General features: G+C 57.3%; 5 protein-coding genes across 5 annotated transcripts; 4 read left to right on the forward strand and 1 right to left on the reverse strand.

The window, feature by feature from the left end:
* Window positions 1–82: 82 nt before the first annotated feature.
* Window positions 83–2,794, forward strand: QBC33DRAFT_544652 (RNA polymerase III subunit RPC82-domain-containing protein). The gene is made up of 4 exons (XM_060428474.1): window positions 83–274; window positions 342–404; window positions 502–1,251; window positions 1,305–2,794. The coding sequence occupies exons 1-4, from the start codon at window positions 266–268 to the stop codon at window positions 2,472–2,474; spliced, it is 1,992 nt and encodes a 663-aa protein (XP_060281762.1). The 5' UTR covers window positions 83–265; the 3' UTR covers window positions 2,475–2,794.
* Window positions 2,795–2,969: 175 nt separating this feature from the next.
* Window positions 2,970–4,720, forward strand: QBC33DRAFT_544655 (putative mitochondrial carrier protein). Its single transcript, XM_060428475.1, has 7 exons — window positions 2,970–3,200; window positions 3,262–3,299; window positions 3,352–3,393; window positions 3,450–3,697; window positions 3,757–3,934; window positions 3,993–4,247; window positions 4,320–4,720. Exons 1-7 carry the CDS (start codon window positions 3,137–3,139, stop codon window positions 4,407–4,409), a joined length of 915 nt encoding a protein of 304 aa, XP_060281763.1. The 5' UTR covers window positions 2,970–3,136; the 3' UTR covers window positions 4,410–4,720.
* A 207-nt stretch (window positions 4,721–4,927) lies between these two features.
* On the forward strand, window positions 4,928–11,497 carry QBC33DRAFT_544658 (uncharacterized protein). The gene is made up of 2 exons (XM_060428476.1): window positions 4,928–5,249; window positions 5,331–11,497. The coding sequence occupies exons 1-2, from the start codon at window positions 5,152–5,154 to the stop codon at window positions 11,245–11,247; spliced, it is 6,015 nt and encodes a 2,004-aa protein (XP_060281764.1). The 5' UTR covers window positions 4,928–5,151; the 3' UTR covers window positions 11,248–11,497.
* On the reverse strand, window positions 11,287–13,394 carry QBC33DRAFT_571676 (seryl-tRNA synthetase). Its single transcript, XM_060430612.1, has one exon. The coding sequence runs from the start codon at window positions 13,280–13,282 to the stop codon at window positions 11,720–11,722; it is 1,563 nt and encodes a 520-aa protein (XP_060281765.1). The 5' UTR covers window positions 13,283–13,394; the 3' UTR covers window positions 11,287–11,719.
* Window positions 13,395–13,509: 115 nt separating this feature from the next.
* Window positions 13,510–18,043, forward strand: QBC33DRAFT_544664 (dynein associated protein-domain-containing protein). The gene is made up of 2 exons (XM_060428477.1): window positions 13,510–14,228; window positions 14,288–18,043. The coding sequence occupies exons 1-2, from the start codon at window positions 13,812–13,814 to the stop codon at window positions 17,900–17,902; spliced, it is 4,032 nt and encodes a 1,343-aa protein (XP_060281766.1). The 5' UTR covers window positions 13,510–13,811; the 3' UTR covers window positions 17,903–18,043.
* Window positions 18,044–18,151: the final 108 nt, after the last annotated feature.

The raw sequence follows: 18,151 nt of genomic DNA on the forward strand, positions 1-18,151 counted from the left end.
TCACCAATCGCCCCACCCACTGGCTGGAAATAAAACCGCAGGAGAGCAAGAATTGCGTGCAGCTCCTGTGCAGTACCCCACCCATAATTGAATAATAATCTAAAGTGGTGGCCCACCACTTGCAGATACCCGCAGTTGGCTTCACGTCTTTTAAGATATTTCAATATTTCAATGACTCTCCGGTAGCAACCGTGGCAGCTCTAGAGATAGTGAGAGGATCTCTAGAAGCCAAACCTAGAATCCTGCACGCCGAAGGGTATCCTCAATGCAAGTGGTGAGTCAACTTTCGCAGCCTGCCCAGAGTCGTCGCATCTTCGATCCCCGCTGACGGTTCTTGATAGACGAAGAATTTGGCGGAGCTCTGCGCTCTGCTCATAGATGAGCTCTATGGCGAACTTCCCTCTGTAAGTCTCACCTCGACCATACCAACCAACTTCCTGGTTGTTTAGATCCAAAGCAGTCGACTCTCGCCACCCGCCACAGCGCTGACCAACCTGGCAGAGAATATTTGCGACGCTCCTGAACAGAGGCAGGTCTTCTCTTGTTCAGCTTGTTCAGTACACCTCCTTGACCAGCCGCCAACTTCGACATGGCCTTGCCGTCCTCACCCAACAAAACCTCCTCTTCTTCTATGTGGACAATGACACCAAGTTGACTACGTACGAGGCGAACCCCGACCCCGCATACAACATAATCCGGACGGGGAAAATCCTTGAGATGGTTGAGTCGATGTACAATGCGGCTGTCAAGGATGTCATGCAGAGCCTGTTGATCATAGGGCAGACCAGAATATCTGATCTCAAGGCGGCGTACGAAGAAAAGATCCGCCAATGGAACCCACCCGGCAATGTCGACGAGGAGATGGTCGATGGCGAAGCCGCACCGGCGGTGAAGAAGTCTCCATTTCCCGTCAAATCGATTGCACACCTCAACTCCATTATATGCCGCCTTGTGGAGGCGGAGCTCGTCGACGTCGTGCATGTGCGCACGTTCCAGAGCCCAGACGACATTCTTAGGGATGTCGAAAAACAAGTCACCGACGCCAAGTTCCCCAATGGCATCAAGGGGGGAAAGGCTAAAGTCGAATATGATGAGGCTGTCGCACAGGAGCTCCGGAAGGTGCGAAGAGAGTCCAAGTCTCTGAAGCGGAAGCTCGATGAGAGCAGCGGCTCAGCGGCCAAGAGACGCAAGCTCCTCAATGGCATAGGTGCCAACGGCGCTCATGAGGGGGATGCGGATCCGATTTTGGATGTAGGTGCCTAACAGCTGGAGTTGGCGGTGAAGTGATGCTGACAACTTTCCAGCCCAAGCAAGTTATTCGAGTCAACTACGAGAGGTGTCTCGTGGAGCTTCGCAACCGACGTCTGGTGCAGTTTGCAACTGAGATGATTGGAGAGACTACTGGCTACATCTATGCTGTTCTTCTCCGGCAGCTAACGAGGAGGACTCCCCGGTGCCACTCAGATCCTTCCATGGACTTTGGTGACATGGATGATGACGGGCCAACCGGGCCGGCACATGTGACGACAATGGAGATCCTCGACAACCTGAGTACTTCGGTTGACGTGTCCGCCGGTATTGGGAAAGCATCCAGGGGCGACATTAGAGTGCGAACAGCCGAAAAGATTCGTGCACACCTTCCAGACGGCAACTCTGCACACCCCGAGGCCGATGTTGACGGCGGTGCGAGTTCGGACGAAGATGCAGGCGATAGCGATTTCGTGAGTGGTGATTCAGACTATGACACTGAGCGCGAGACGAAGCCGGTGCCACGAGCGAACGGCACGAATGAGAATAAGGACAACAAAGAGGGCAAGGTCAGGTTCGAGGAGTCCGCCGCGCCAAGGGAGAGCCGAGTAGACCAGATGCGGCAACACTTACTGCTACTCTCCGAGAGCAAGCTGCAGTTCGTCCGCCACTGCGGGCGAGGGCAGTGGACTGTTGACTTCCAACCACTAATCCAGCAACTGCGGGAAGTGGAGCTGGACGTGGTGATCGAGCGCACAGCGGGCCGACAAGGCCTACGTCTTGTCCGAATCCTTCGGCAGAAGGGCAAGCTTGATGAAAAGACACTGCCGACGATCGCGCTGGTGCGGAAGCCAGACGTGCAGAACAAGATGCTTGAGATGCAGATGGCAGGGTTTGTCGACATACAGGAAGTCCCCCGCGACAGCAGCCGAACGGCGAATCGAACTCTGTTCTTGTGGTTCAGCGATACAGACAGGGCCCTGGACCAACTGCTCGACAACACATATAAGACGGTGCTCCGCTGCCTGCAGACCCTGGCCGTGCACCGACGCAAGGAGAAGGACGTGCTGATGCTTACCAAGCGAAGCGACGTCAAGGGGAGAGAGAAGGACGTGATGCAGAAGGAGTACTATGACAGATTCGCTCGCTTTCTCGACACTGAGCGCAAGCTGCTTGGGCACATGATGAGGCTGGACGACTTGGTTGCAGTTCTTAGAGACTACTAGCCTGGAAAGGCGTACTACCTTGTGGTGGAAGATACCTTGACCTCTCATCAAAATCATGGTTTGGGACATTAGCATTGCATTCAGCGGGCTCGGGGTTAAAAGTCAGGGTCGCATTTTTACGGCGTTCCTTGCCGGTGGTCATTGCAATGGCCCATTGGCAACCTAGCTGTATCTACCTGTTTGGTTGATAGGATTGCTAATTGAAAGTTATCACAGTGACACAGTCTACATCCAGGTTATACGGGCAGCCAGTGGATGATAACTGGTAAGCTGGGAGTGCTTGGAGTGTTGGGCTGCTTACCCTGAATATTACCTCTACCTAACGTATACATTGTCCAGCATTCTTAGTAGACGATTCCTGCTAGCGTTAAGGCCCCCTTTAGTGCGTTAGTAGTAACATTGCATCCTATCTTCAAACTGATAAGCAGGGACCCAAGTCAACCACCATCCATGTGCACAGATCCTGGGGCCGGAATATTTTTTTTTTTGGCGTCCGAACTCGCTCAAAATTTCTACCGCGCAAATCGCCGAGCCGTCTGAACAGTATCTTTCCCCCAACTTTCATTTTTCCAGGTCGCTCTCTACCGCGTTTCTCCGGGCTCTGTTTTTTGACGCCGACCTTTGTTTTCGAACATCCCAACTTAATCCTCCGTCCTGTCGCCATGTCTCCCCCAATGGTTGCTCCGCGTGAGAAGGAGTCGAACCTCGCAAGGTTGTTGGGATCCGGTACGATACTCGGGAGATCGACCTCTTGCGATGACTTCTGCTAATTTCCTGATTTCTTCAGGTTCCGCCGGCATCTCTGAGCTGCTCGTTTTCCATCCGGTGCGGATCCTCAGCTCCAATGGCAGTCGCATTTCCAGCTAATGACTCCTAGGTCGACACAATCGCGAAGCGCCTGATGAGCAACGAGACCAGGGTGAATAGCCATCCCATCCCTCTATATCGCTCTTGTAGCTAACGCTGCGCCCCCAGATTTCCAACACCGCCCAGCTCAACCAAGTCATCTTCAAGGACAAGGCCGCCGAGGCAATCGGGAGGAAGTTCGTCTCCCTATTTCCAGGTCTCGGGTACGCTGCGGGGTACAAGGTGCTGCAGAGGATATACAAGTATGGTGGCCAGCCGATAGCTCGAGATTACCTCACTACGCATTATGGCAAGGAGTTTGAGAGCGTGTTTGGCAAGAAGACAGGAAAGGCAATGATGCACTCTACGGCCGGCAGGTGGGTGTCCAGTTTCCCTAGAACGGTGCAAGCAGTGTCGGGGACTGACTTTTCCTCAGTCTTATCGGTATCGGAGAGATCGTGCTCCTGCCCCTCGACGTCCTAAAGATCAAGCGACAGACCAACCCTGAGGCGTTCCGTGGTCGAGGCGTTCTCAGGATCGTCCGAGACGAGGGATTCGGGCTGTATAGGGGCTGGGGCTGGACGGCGGCAAGGAATGCGCCAGGTTCATTTGCTGTACGGATCAATCAACCCTTTCCCGTCTCCGAGACTACCGTGCTAATCTCGATCGCAGCTCTTCGGCGGCTCGGCTTTCACCAAGGAATACCTGTTCAAGCTCCAGGATTATAACAAGGCAACTTGGAGCCAGAATTTTGTCGCCTCTGTTGCTGGTTCGTCGGCGTCTCTGATTGTCTCGGCTCCTCTAGATGTCATCAAGACCCGCATCCAGAACCGTAACTTCGAGAACCCCGAGAGCGGCTTCCGCATTCTCACCAAGATGGCGAGGAACGAGGGCTTCTCGAGTTTCTTCAAGGGATTGGTTCCCAAGGTTCGTTGTGCTCCAAAGAGGCCCTATAGACGCTATGGACACCCCACGCTGACTCTGATGCCCTCTTCGCAGCTGTTGATGACGGGTCCCAAGCTCACCTTCTCATTCTGGCTGGCGCAGACACTGATCCCTGCGTTTGACAACATGTTTGCCGGCAGGTAAGGAGCTGGTAACGACCATAGACGCCATCTACACTATGTCGCGAAATGTTTTAGGTGTTACATGGGAATGGCGTTGGAAGAGGGAGATATTGTCTCTCTAGTGCGCTGTTTGTTAGACTTGCCCGAGGTGGTTCGGTTTCACGAAGATGATATATTAGGGATATTGTTTATAATGGGGGGGACGCTCCAGGAGGAGAATCCTACCTAGATACCTACCTATACTCTCGACTCTACAGTCAATTAAGCCACTTGCTGGCAGCATCTGATTGATAGTTTGATACCTAGGTTCCTATCTCGTTGCCAATACATCCGTGATCCCAACCTTAAGGTTACCTTCTATAGTATGTACTGCAAACGCGCGTGGCCCTGTCGATAAGGAAATTGACGGTAGTTGCCGTAGAGGATGCATGGGTGCCCTGTCGCGCTTGCCCAAGCTGTTGCCCAGGGAACCAAAACATAAATATTAGGATTCAATAGACCCCTGCCAACTCATTGGCACCAAGACCAATTAATACCCATGGAATGTTACAGTCGTTGCTGTTCCCCCCTCCTCTTAACAGTGCCACTTAACGACACCATGACCATTTTTGATCGACGGTTCTTTGGTTCAAAGGCGTCAAGCGATCAAATCTTTCCTTAGACCTGTTCCAAGTTTCCGCGAAGCATTCCCCGCGTCTCACTCTCAGTCTCTCCTCCCCACCACCACATTCCTGAGAAGTATTGCTCCCACTGCGCCCACAACAATGCCGCCCTTCGAGCGAGACGCTCCGAGGGATTCGGACGTAGCGTTAAGACATCAACATTCCGCGTCATTTGACCATGGCCGCGCCTTGATCCCAATGTAATCCTACCTTCCCCAGTTCCTCACGTGTCTACAACATGCCATGTTGGCCCGTGGATGGCACAAGCTGACCAAGAACAGGTGGGATAGCTCCGACCCTGAACGAGCACCTCCGCCACTCCCCTTGAATCCGCAGTCACCTAGCTGTACATCGCGTGCCGGCACCTCGAGCGCTATCCAGTCCGCCCATGCAGCACTGACAGAGAAGGCGAGAGAGAGCGCCTTGGTGCCCGTCCTCGCAAAACGGATGGGTGAAGCGTCTCCCGAAAAACCATCAGCAAGAGGATCGTCACATCGACGCATGCAGTCACTACAGCCCGGGACTGTACGCGATCTTAGCCTGATGATAGAAAGCGGACGGGACTCATCGTCGTCAACACCTAGGTCTCCGGAGAAGACCGACCGCCCAGCAACGCCTCTGAGGAGTCGGGATCCGTTTGTCGACTCCAAGGCCGATGAGAAGGACGATAGGGCTCTCGTTTCTTCTCCGAGACCAGGCTCAACCATCACACCCGTTATCCGGCCCACTGTCCGACGACCACATCACAGTATCCTCGGGGAAAACACCCCTCCCCAGTCGGCAACGATGCTGGCTCTTCAAAACATGTCTACTCCCTCGCAAAAGGAGCCGGAGAGCGCTCTTGCAAACATCACAAACGGCTCAACAGCCATGATTAGGGCACCGCAGTCCATCGATGCCCTCTCAAACCAGATCCTCAGCCTTACCAGCATTGCGACCTCGCTGCAAAAGGAGATGTCCCAGCTCAGCCGGCGGAGTCGGGACAATGCTACAGATTTGATGAGTCTGAAGGAGGCCACCACTTCCAGAGATGAAGATATTCGAAAGAGCCTGCGCGATTTGATTCACAACATGGCTGACAACAAGCCAAAATCGACAACGCGAGATTCCTACGGAGGCCCCTTTTTGACCGACGGCAAAACCCACAGCTCCTCGCCGTTTTCAGTGTCAAAGATGGGCAAGGTTTCACTGCCGCGAATCCCGTCGCCGAGTAGCTTCGCAGCATCTATAGACCGGGAAACAATGAGCACGCCATCGCTTTACGGCCCTGACACCCCCGCCACTCTTGCCCTTCTGGAGAAGATCCTTCGGGAGATGGGGACGAGAGAGGGCCAGGAATTGCTACTATCTCGTCTCGCAGAACTAGCCGACAAGCTTGCTGGCATGGCCTCGGCAGAAAAGGTCGACGAACTGCGACGGTTTGTCGAGTCTAGCCAAGATCAGTCCATGGTCGGGGCTGGAGGCGGTGGACGAGGAGGCAGCGGGCCTAGCCGCCCTCGGAATTTCAGCTTCGACGAAGACGACGAGCCTAGACGGCGAGAGTTGGATTACAGCCATCATCCCTCCGGGCCGGGTTCAGCTCGCGTTGAACGCCTGCTACAAGACAAAGAAGCACGGCGATCTTCTGCACCCCCCACACATGCGGCGGATGTCGTGAATGAGGATGTGCTGAAAGTTATCCGAGCCGTCAAAGACAGCGTCGCCCAAGGGGGTGGGCTCACTGCCGAAGTCAAAGCCCTGGTACGAGAACTACGCGGCGAAGTCTTGGGGATGGGACGTGAGATCGGCCGTCGCTTGGACGAAGTCAGCGTCAAATCCGTTGGCAAGGACGAACCCGCGAGTAGGGCAGAGATGGCGAAGGTTGTAGAGGAGGGTCTCGCTGAGATGAAGCAGCACATCCACCACCTTGTCAAGGAGCATCGGCGACAGTCTACCGCTTCCGCAGCCTCCCGGACCAGTACCGTCGACTACCAAGAGATATACAACGCCATGAGAGCCGCGCTCAAAGACACGCAGGCAAATAAACCCCAGATGCCTGAATTGAGCCGTGAGGATGTCATCCAAGCCGTCAAGGAAGCTTGGGAGAACTACAAGCCGGAAATTGAAATTGAGCATTTGGGCTTGGAACGAGAGGAGATACTTGCATGCCTTAAGGAGGGCCTACAAACCCACTCAACTCGGGATGAGCACCCCGTCGGTGCCACGAGAGAAGAGGTCTTCAAAGCCGTCATCGAAGGCTTGAGGCACTTCGTTCCCCCTCAAGTGGAGACTCCAGCCAGTCTCTCCCGCGACGAAATCCTTGATGCTGTTCGCGAATGTCTAGAGGAATTCGAGTTCCCCGTGGCTCCATCGGCAATCGGTGCAGAAATCAGCAAAGACGACATGGTTGACGCCGTTAAGCAGGGCCTCAATGGGATCGAATTCCCATCCAGAGGCTTAGGTGACCTTGCCAGGGGGGATCTAGTCGATGCCGTCCAGGAAGGACTCGACTCGTATGACTTCCCTACCTGCCAGGCCGGAACCGACCTATCCCGCGACGACGTCGTCCAAGCCGTGCGAGAGGGGCTGCAAGGAGTTGACTTCGCGTCCGGCTCCTCCGCCTTGGTCCCCTCGAACAAGGATAACGCCGAGATCGTTTCGCGCCTCCAAGACATCATGCACTACTTGCAGGACGAGTTCAGGGCCATCTCTGACGAGGCAAAGCAGAATGTTGCTGCTAGCGGCCGGGATACCGAGCAAGTTTTGGACGCGACCAAGGACGGGTTTGAAAAACTCCGCAGAGACATCGAGTCCTACGTCGACCGCGTGAGCGGCACTGATGGCCGAGAGGAACTCATGGCCGGTCTTTCTCAGAGCTTGGAAGGATTCCGTGAAGAAGTTGCCGAGCTCGTGTCCAGGGGCTCAGACAACTCTAGGGAAATTCTAAGGAGCGAGGTCGAGTCTCTTCGCGATGCTGTTAACTCATCCTTGGTTCCGGCCTCGCCAAAGCACGCGGATCACAGAGAAGTTCTGGAAGCGCTCCAAGACGGACTCGCCAGTCTCCGTTCAGAGATCGGCAGCAGGCCCATGGCGGGGATCAACGAGATCCTCGACGCTCTCCACGAGGGTCTTGGCGATCTCCGAGTCAGCATCGACAAGCTGCACAACAAGCCTACAGACCTCACGGCCAACGATGAGATCCTGGACGCTCTCAAGAGCGGGCTTGAAAGCGTGAGATCTGATATTGACGTCATGCGCGAAGAGAGCAAGAATGACAAGGCACTTACTACCATCAGTGCCAATGCTGTAGTCCCGGCCGATGTGCTTAAACACGAGGATATCAAGAACCTGGAGGTCCTCATTTCTCAGCTACGCACCAAGGTCGAGACTATGGAAGCCCCGCCTCCTGCCGCTGCTTCAGGTTCGGCACCTCTTTCGAAGGATGATGTAGCTGAAATGGAAGAGGTGCTGCGTAACGTGCAGGAATCGGTGATCGGAATGTCTGCAACACGCGATGCGCCTTCTAGTACCGATGCCGCCTCGAGAGAAGACGTCGAGGCTATTGAGACCATTCTCCGCAATACCAAGGCTCGCCTGGACGATCTTATCGACGGAGAACAGGCCGTTCGCAAAGAGCACATCGATGTCTTGGAGGGCCTCATCTTCGAGACTCGTGACAGCCTCGGTAGCCTGTCGTCCCACTTGGAATTGCTGTCCTGCAAGGAGGATGTCTCTGCCGTCGAATCCCTGGTCACACAGGTGGTCGCAGCATTCGACGAGATGAAAGAGCGGCACGAGAAAGCCCTCGAAGACCCAGAGAAGGTCACCAAGACGGACATTGACGCGGTCGAGGCTGCCTGCCTTGATATCAAAGAGCTCGTGGGGCAAGTGGCCAAGAATGATCTTGCATCGCTTTCCTCCAAGGACGACGTCGCTAGCCTAGAGCGTCTCGTGACTGAACTGAAGGACAAACTTGACTCCCACGCCGAGACCAACGCAAAGGCGTTCGAAGAACGTCAGGCGGAGACGGTCGGAGTTAGCGACCGCGTCACTGAGGTGAAGACGTTCCTAGAAGACCTCCAAGGCCTCCTCAAGGGCAAACTCGAGGAAGGCGCAAAGGGGATTGACGGCATCAGCTCCCTTCTCGAAACCTTGAACGAGACCATCGGAAAGAACGCCACTATCGGCGACGATCTCAAGGAGATGTTCATGACAATCAAGGACGAATTCGAAGAGTCGAAGGCGGGCGTCGTTGGCGCGAAGCTCGAGACGGACGAGAAGCTCCAGGAAACCACGGATTTGCTCATCGAGAAAATCGATGAACGTATTGGGGAGTTGGTGATCAAGTACGAGGAGTTCCAGGTTTCGATGGAGGACCGGGCCACCAAGGGTGAAGCCAGGGACCTCGAGACGGAGGCAGCAGTCGTGGGCACCAAGGCGGTAGCCGACGAGCTGAAGACTCTTGTTGACGCCCTTGGCTCTGCGGTTACCGAATCTCTGGAGAAGATGGAGGAGGCGTCCAAGACGGTGTTCATCCGTGTCGAGGACCTGGTCAACAAATCCGAAGAGAACCACTCGGATGATAAAGCCGAACACCAATTGACTCGCGATCAAGTGGGGCAGGCCATTAGTACAGTTGAGGGTCTGCAGGGACACGTCGTGGAATACCAGCCCAAGATCCTGGAAACCATTAAAGAAGTGCTGCTCGTCGTCGGCCAGCATTACGAGCATTCAAAGTCTTCAGCTGTCGATATCCGGGAAAAGATCGAGGAGGCGAAGCCGCCAGAACAGCCCCTCTTGCCGCCCGTGGAGAAGTACGACGACAGCGAGGTTCGCCAAAAGCTCGACAAGCTCGTGGATCATACTCACGAGGCTGGCAAGGCATTTACACGGCTGGACACCCTGGACAAAGTACATCAGCAAGTGCTACAGACTGCAGCAGAGATCTCTGCCTTCATTGCCACTCAGACGCAAAGGATTGAGAATGAGCACGACGACAGGGAGAAAACTTTGCAGGAGACCACCGTCGTGCTCGAACGCCGTCTCGAAGAGAAGCAACACCTGGAGTCTACTATTTCGACTCTTAGGGAGGAGGCGGAGCGGCTCAGGCTTGAAAAGCAGGAGGATGGAGAACGGGCCAAACGCGAGCACCAGGAGGAGGAAGAGAGGTTCCGACAAAGCCTCCGAGAAGAGGAAGAGAGGCTCAAACAAAGTCTCAGGGACGAAGAGGAGAGATTCAAGGACCGTCTCCGGGACGAAGAAGACAGGTTCAAGACCACCCTCCGCGAGGAGGAGGAGCGCCTCAAGCTCGGCATCCTCGAGCTGCGAGGCGAGCAGGAGGCGTTGACCCGACAGAAGATCCGCCTCTCCGCCGACGTCTCGTCCCTCGAAACGGCGCTGCGCCTGCGCCGCGAGGAGCTCCACGACATGGAGAGCCGTGCCGAGGGCCTGGAGCGCCGCATCCTGGAGGGAGTCATGGACCACTCGCGGGTCCTCCTCATGGCCAAGGCGAACAGGGCAAAGGGCCGTGACGCCATGAGCCGCAAGCGTGTGCCTTCCCAGAAGCCCGCTGCTCCGCCGACGGCGGCGGCGGCGGCCGTGAACTCTTCCGACAGCAAGCCCAAGGCGGCGTTCAACATTGCCATGTCGGGCAATCGCAACCTGGCCGCGTCGACCCCGAGCGGCCAGGGGCGCAGGATCCTGTCTCTGAACCAGATCACGAACAACGTGGCCTCGGGCGGGCTTAACCGCAGCCAGAGTGTCAGGAACACGGGCGGAAACAGCGTTCGCAAATCCAGCTGGGCGGGCGGCGGCGGCGGCGCGGGTAGGATCCGCGGGCCCAAGGGGTACGGCGACCTGGACAGGGGCAAGGAGAACATTGAGCTTAAGGAGAGCGATGAGGAGGAGGAGGAGGATCAGCAGCAGCAGCAGCATGGACGGATCGCCATCATCGGCGCGGACAGCGACCTGACGCTGGCCGACAGCTATCACGGGCAGGACTCGGGCGACGACGCGAGCGACGCGGACACGCTAAGGCGCTCGAGCAGGGGCACGACGGTCATCACGGGCACGGACAGTGTCGCTGGCACGGAGGACGACTATGACTCTGGGGATGACGACTCGGCGAGCGAGTGGACGGAGAGCGCTGTTGGGACGGAGAGTGTCGTGACCCTGGAGGATGGATACGGCGGGAATGAAGTCGTGCTTTTCCAGGGATGATGAGACGGATCACAAGTTGTTTTCTTGGTGCTGGGTATTATGCAGTATTGGGTAGGTTGTTCGAGACATCGCTGGCAGATTGTAGTTAAAAGCCTTGGTAAAGGCTGGTTGCGCTTGTTTGCAGTTTATTTACTCCTGATGATTGCACGGACTCGGGTATTGTATTCTCAGGGGTATTCTCAGGTCGATGGAGCTTAGGTACTTTAGTGTCGAGACCATTCAGAGTCAATTTGATGTTGTTTGATTCCTATTACTTCCTCGAACTCATCGGCCTATGTTGCATGCTTGCATACCTACCTCTCTCTATCTATCCTCACGACAAAGAGAGGGGTCTAATTATCCCCGAGGCCACATTATGATGTCAACAGCACGGATACAACTGACAGCTCCACTCCAGGTGGCGTACACAATACAGCATGTAGAATTAAGGAGGATATAACAGTAATGGCACATAATACGCTGGGCTCTCTGGCTACCGAATCTTCCTCCGCCCAATCTTTTCCTTGCCGTCCATCCACGGGCGCAGAACCTCGGGTATCGTCACCGTCATGTCGGACTCGTCCCAGCCGTTCTCGAGCAGGGCGGCCAGGACACGCGGCACGGCCATGGCCGTGGCGTTGACGGTCCAGGGGTAGGTCATCTTGCCGTCGACGCGCACCCGCGTGGCCAGGCGGCGGGTCTGGTAGTCGGTGCAGATGCTGGCGCTGGTGACCTCGCCCCAGCCGCCGTTGCGCTCGCGGCGGGACGGGAAGAAGGCCTCGATGTCGCACTTGCGCGTGGCCGAGGCGCCGAGGTCGTGGCTCGGCATCTCGAGGACGCGGCAGTGCAGGCCGAGCGACTGCAGCATCTCGGTCTGCATGTCGACCATCTCGTCGAAGACGTCGGCCGCCGACGCGCCGTCGGGCGCCGACCAGGCGAACAGCTCCACCTTTGTAAACTCGTGCACGCGGTACAGGCCCTTTGTGTCGACTCCCCGGGCGCCGGCCTCGGCGCGGAAGCAGCGCGACACGCCGACACGGCGCAGGGGCAGCTCCGACTCGTCGAGCGCGGCGTCGGCCTTCATCCCCGCGAGCGGGATCTCGGCCGTGCCGGCGAGCACGAGCTCGGGTCGCCCGCGCTCGGCGTCGGCGCGCGACTGCGCGATGCCGTAGACCTGCTGCTCGCCGTGGGCGTCGCGGGGCTGGAACCCGCACGCCGCCGCCATGTGGCCGTACACGACGCTCGGGGCGCTGACCTGCGTCCAGCCGGAGCGCGTCGCCGTCGCCAGCGCGTACGCCACCAGGGCCTGCTCCAGCTGCGCCGCCTCGCCCAGGAGGTAGTACCAGCCCCACCCGCTGGTCGTGGCCGCGCCGGCGAAGTCGAGCAGGCCCAGCTCGGCGCCGATGTGCACGTGCGAGCGCCAGATGCGGTCCGACGCCGCGGCGGCCTCGCCCTCGGGGTGCTCGTTGATGTAGCCCAGCACGAAGGGCTCGGAGCCGCGCGGCGTGGCGTCGCTGGTCAGGTTGGGGATGGCGACGGCGAGGCGCTGCATCTCGTCGGTCAGGGCGCCCTCGTCGGCCTCGATGACAGCGATGCGGTCCTTGAGGTCGCGCGCCTCGGCGAGGACGGCGTCGCGGGGCCGCGCGCGCAGGTCCCGCAGCGCGGCGGCCTCCTCGTCGCCGCCGGAGTCGCCGCGTGTCGTCGCCGGGTTGGCGAGCTCGCGCCGGAGCAGGTTGGACCGCTCGCGGAGGGCGCGGCCGTCGCGCTGGCGCGCCTGCCACTGGTCGAAGAGCTCGATGATGCGGGCCGGGTAGGCCGCCTGCGCCTTGTAGTTGCGCTCGACGCAGTTGCGCTCGTACAGCGCCGGGTTCTGCCGGATGTGCTTGATGTCGACGACGGCCTTGGGGGCGATCGTCGGCCGGATGGTTGCCGGGTCGGCAGTGGCGGCGGCGGCGGAGCGGAGGCGGGAGCTGCCGTGGAACTGACGCGGTCGAGGCTGCTGCGGCCGCGAGAGCAGGCACTGCACGCACGTGAATGGCCTGCGTGACAGCTTCATCTTGTTATTATATAACAGAGAGCCCGCTATGTCAATTAATTTTATGGGAGGATGGCAGCCTCGCTGAAAGCAACAAATGTGAGGAAGGGAGGACCGGTTTATTTGATGTCACCAAAACGGCAGCCAAGGGGGTGGGAGCTATGGCCCTACGCCGGTAATACCCGTCCTATAGCTCCCTACATAGTAATCCGTACCCTACCGTAAATCGTACTGCTGCATCGTCGCGCCCTATTTCAATCTGTCCATGACTTCTCCCTGTCCTACTGGATAGCATCTGCTGCAAACGCATTACGAAGGTAGTCATCTGTAGGAAAAGGTAATCAGCATTATAGGGGAGGAGTATCCCTGCCGTGATGCCATCGTACTCTGTCTGATTTGCCTGATATCTTAGGCGCATATTTGTATGTGCTAAGATTACGTGAGTTCTAGGTATGTAACCCCTGGCTCCGGCGCGTTTACCAGCCGCGTTCCATCATCCACGACCTTGGAACAAAGACAACCATGCTTCCCTTCAGCTAATCTGCCCACAATGTCGGACTTAGTTGTAGGGCAGACCGTCAGGCTCAATGATGGCCGCATAGGCATCAACAGATTTGTAGGACCAACCCAGTTCGCTCCTGGCGAATGGGTCGGGGTCGAGCTGGAGGAGGACACGGGAAAGAACGACGGCAGTGTCCAGGGCGAGCGCTACTTCGACTGTCCCATGGGTCATGGCATGTTCGTGAGGCCCGTAACCGTCACCGTACTCGCCCAGCCGCCCGTCGCACCGAAGCCTGCCGCAGCCGGCGTTGCTACTCGGAAAGGAGGCCGGCCTAGCAGCATGTTTACCACAGGAACAACCCGCGGCTCAGGCTCCAATGATCCGGCCTTGGGCAAGAGGATGAGCTTGAATGCTCCCAGCCCGAGCCCTGTCCCACGAACGTCTCGTCCTTCTAGTATTGCACGAGTAAGCTACTCCTTTTCTCAGCCGCACCAAGAGTGCATGCTAAGTTGTATCGACATCAGTCTCCCACGAAATCCCCGACGAAACAGATAGCGACGGCTACCTCTAGCGGTTCTACCTCTCGAACCGGCACCCCGTCGAATGCTCGCGTCTCCTCCGCGGGAATAAAACCGCGACCGTCCATCGGAGCGGGCCGTCCATCGATGGGACCGCCGGGAGCCCCCGCCTCTAGAACCACACGACAACCGTCTGTCTCGTCCACCACCTCAAGAACAAGTGCCGCCTCATCACGCCCTCTCAGTGGACGCTTGTCGTTAGCACCCGCGAGACCTCCGCTCCGGCCGGACGCTGCTAAGAACACGCCGACCGGATCCCGGTCAAGTAATGACAATGGGCCGGCTGCGCGAGGTGCGCGGAGGGCCATTAGCTCGCCTCAGAAGAGCGACGACGACATACTCTCCCCCCGGCCGACCAACCCAGTCCAGGCAAAGACTATGGCCCTCGAGAGGCTTACCAGCGCATCTCCAACGACGACCAGAACAAGGGCACCCCCTCCCACGACAGCACCGAGGCCCGCAGCTAGCAATTCGGCGGCAGCTAGGGAGGTTGAGGATCTCAAGGCCAAGCTTCGTGTCCTGGAGCGGAAGAGGATAGAAGATCGTGACAAGCTAAAGAATATGGAGAAGATACAAGCAGAACGCGACAAATTTGAGTCTATCATACAGAAGATACAGGCCAAGTATCAACCGCAACAACAAGAGAACAACGAGCTTAAGAAAATGCTGAAGGAGGCCGAGGCGAGGCTTGAGTCTATCGAGGCAATACAAGCTGAGCACGACAGTGCTATGGAATTGGCGACCCTGGATCGTGAAATGGCAGAGGAAACAGCCGAAGTCCTCAAGGTCGAAGTCGAGGCACTAAAGCAGAAGTCGGAAGAACTGGAGCTCGAGGTCGAAATCTTGCGCGAGGAGAATGCCGAGTTTACCAACGGCATGAGCCCCGAAGAGAGAGCCAGTACCGGATGGTTGCAAATGGAGAGGAACAACGATCGGCTACGGGAGGCTCTTTTACGACTCCGGGACCTAACGCAACAGCAAGAGGAGGAACTGAGGGATCAAATCAAGAGCCTGGAAGACGATGTACAGGAGTTCGGAGTGCTGAAGGAGCAATACGATCTCTCCAGGGAAAACTTATCCCAGGCAGAGGCCACGGTTGAGGATCTCCGGCAACAACTAGACACCGCGCTGGGCGCCGAAGACATGATCGAGGATCTCACCGAGCGAAACATGAGCCAGGCCGAACAGATCGAGGAGCTGAAGGCCGTGATTGAGGACCTTGAGAATCTCAAGGAGATCAACGACGAGCTGGAGATAAACCACGTCCAGAATGAGAAGGAGATGCAGGAAGAGCTCGACTTCAAGGACAGCGTTATCGCGGAGCAAGCGCGGAGGGCAGGCCAGCAGGATGAGTCCCTCGAGGACATGGAATACACGCTGTCGAGGTTCAGGGAGTTGGTCACGAGCCTGCAGAGCGACCTGGAAGACATGCGAGCGTCGCACGCCGTCACCGAGACGGAGTCGGAGCAGCTCAACAGCAGATCGCGAGCCATGATGGACCTGAACATGAAGCTCCAGATCTCCGCCGCGAAGGCCCAAGTCAAGTCGATCGACCTGGAGCTACGCCACTTGGAGGCCCAAGAGGCCGAGCAGCACCTAGAGATTGTCAAGCTCTTCCTGCCAGATAGCTATGCCTCGGATCGCGACTCGGTCCTGGCCCTGTTGAGATTCAGGCGCCTTGCCTTCAAGGCAAACCTCCTCAACGGGTTCATCAAGGAACGGGTAAACGGCCAGCCGCACCCAGGACACGAAGACGATGTGTTCGCTGGATGCGATGTCATCGACAAGCTTACCTGGGTTACGGCCATGTGCGATCGCTTCATCAACGCCATCAGCCACTGTTCGCTAGAGCAATTCGCCAAGTACGAGGGTGCTCTGTACGAACTTGAGCCTGTCGAGAGAGCCCTGAATGCATGGATTGACGGCCTAAGACGTGACGAGCTCAAGGAGAAGCAATGCGCAAGCGACCTCCAGCGCACGATGGCTCTTATGACCCATCTTGGCGAGGTCCATATCTCAAACGACCTTGAGAGTTACGCCGACGATATATACATGAAGGCCCTGCTCATGCAAACACATCTGGAATCAGCGGCAGTCACATTCACGGCTCTGAGGAATATGGTTCAGAGCGTTGTCCCGCTGAACGGCCAGGACGATGAGCTTGCACAATACTTCTCAAGAAAGGCCGACGCGGTAGTCAGCCAGACTCGGAGCGCCAAGGTTATCGCCGGCAAGACCATGAGGGCACTTGAGGATCTGAAGATCAGGTCCTTGTCGCTCTTGCCAGACACCATGGAGCCGTTCGAGCAGGCCGAATCAATAGCACGGGAACTCGCCGACTTAGCGCGACAGATAGGCCTCGACCTCCACCAGGTGCTTCACGAGGAAGGCAGGACCGAGCCATACACGTATCTTGAGATCCAGTCCTGCGTCCACAAGACGGCCTCGAATCTGAGCGGCTCCAGCGAGTCTGACTTGTTCTCGACCTATCTAACTAAACTCCGGATCTTGACATCCCAGGTTTCCGACCTCGCAGCGCTCAGCTCGGACCTTGCTCAGACGCAAGAATTCGAACGCAGCGCCGCCCCATGGCTCCTCCGCAGCCAAGAACTGAAGGCCCTGAAGACGATCCCCGTCGATGCAGAAGAGGAAATGCGCAACCTGAGGGAGGAGTACAACGAAGCGCGCCGTTCCATAGGCCTGCATGAGGAGAACCTCAGTGTGGCCCACCTCAAGATCGAGACTCTCGAGTCACGCATGCGCGACGCCAACGCGAAGACCTCGCGCATCGTCCACCTTGAGGCCCAGATCGAACAGGTCGGACAGCAGATAGCGAGCCTGAAGGATGACATCGAGAAGCAAGACCGCGAACTCAAGGCCCTCGAGACGGATCGAGACAAGTGGAAGAAGGTCGCCAGCGACAGCCGCCTCATTGTCGGAGCCGGCGCCGGCGGCGATGCGAGCGCAAAGCCCGGCCAGGAGCGCGCCGTGGCCACGGCGAGAGAGATGGACTCCCTCAAGAGCGAGATAACCAGCTTGCAGGCTGCCGTGCGGTACCTGCGCGAGGACAACCGGCGCGCAAGGATGACGGAGCAGCACGGCTATGACTGGCTTGCTGAACCTCTGACGAAACGGCCATCCGCCGCCGAACGCAAGAAGGCACTGGTGGTCGCGGAGAGCAAAGACGCACTGGGCGAGCTGGTTAAGATGGTTACGTCAGCCAAGTTCTATGACCTCGCCACGCTCCCCAAGGACAAACTCGCATGGAGGCCGGCCAAGAGCACACCGCAATACCACGCAGCAAAGCAGATGGAGGACTTTGCCGCCTGGAAGGGTTGGCAGGATTCGGTGCTCAGGAAGTCGCAGATGCTGATGGGGAAGGGCATGGGCCAGGCTATTCACGCGGGCAAGGAGAACAAGGGCCCCAGGAGTGTCACCGCGAAGCTGCAGATCAGGCTCCCAGACCAAGATGGCAAGATGATCACGGGCATGGGAAGGGAGGTCCAGATTGTGGGCTCCGCAGAATGGGAAGGTTTACAGGGGAGACTTGCGGCTGTATGATCGTTGTGGATTGGTATACCCCTTTACGCCGTAGCAGTGTAGAATTTGCGTGAGATATGTGCGAATAGAGTGCGATTTCCGGGTCGTTGGAACCAACCCTTCCTCACATTGTCTATTCCTCTCGGGAGCGTGACTCCAATATCTCGTCGCAGCCATTCGTACCACAAGCTTCAAGCCTGTTTGCCCTCGCCCCTGACAAAGTCGCAGTAGCGGCAGCTGAATTAACTGCCTCTCATCCGCAGGCCTCTA

Source organism: Phialemonium atrogriseum (assembly GCF_030411735.1).
Source record: "Phialemonium atrogriseum strain 8032-3 unplaced genomic scaffold QBC33scaffold_19, whole genome shotgun sequence".
NCBI classification, from domain to species: Eukaryota; Fungi; Ascomycota; class Sordariomycetes; order Cephalothecales; family Cephalothecaceae; genus Phialemonium; species Phialemonium atrogriseum.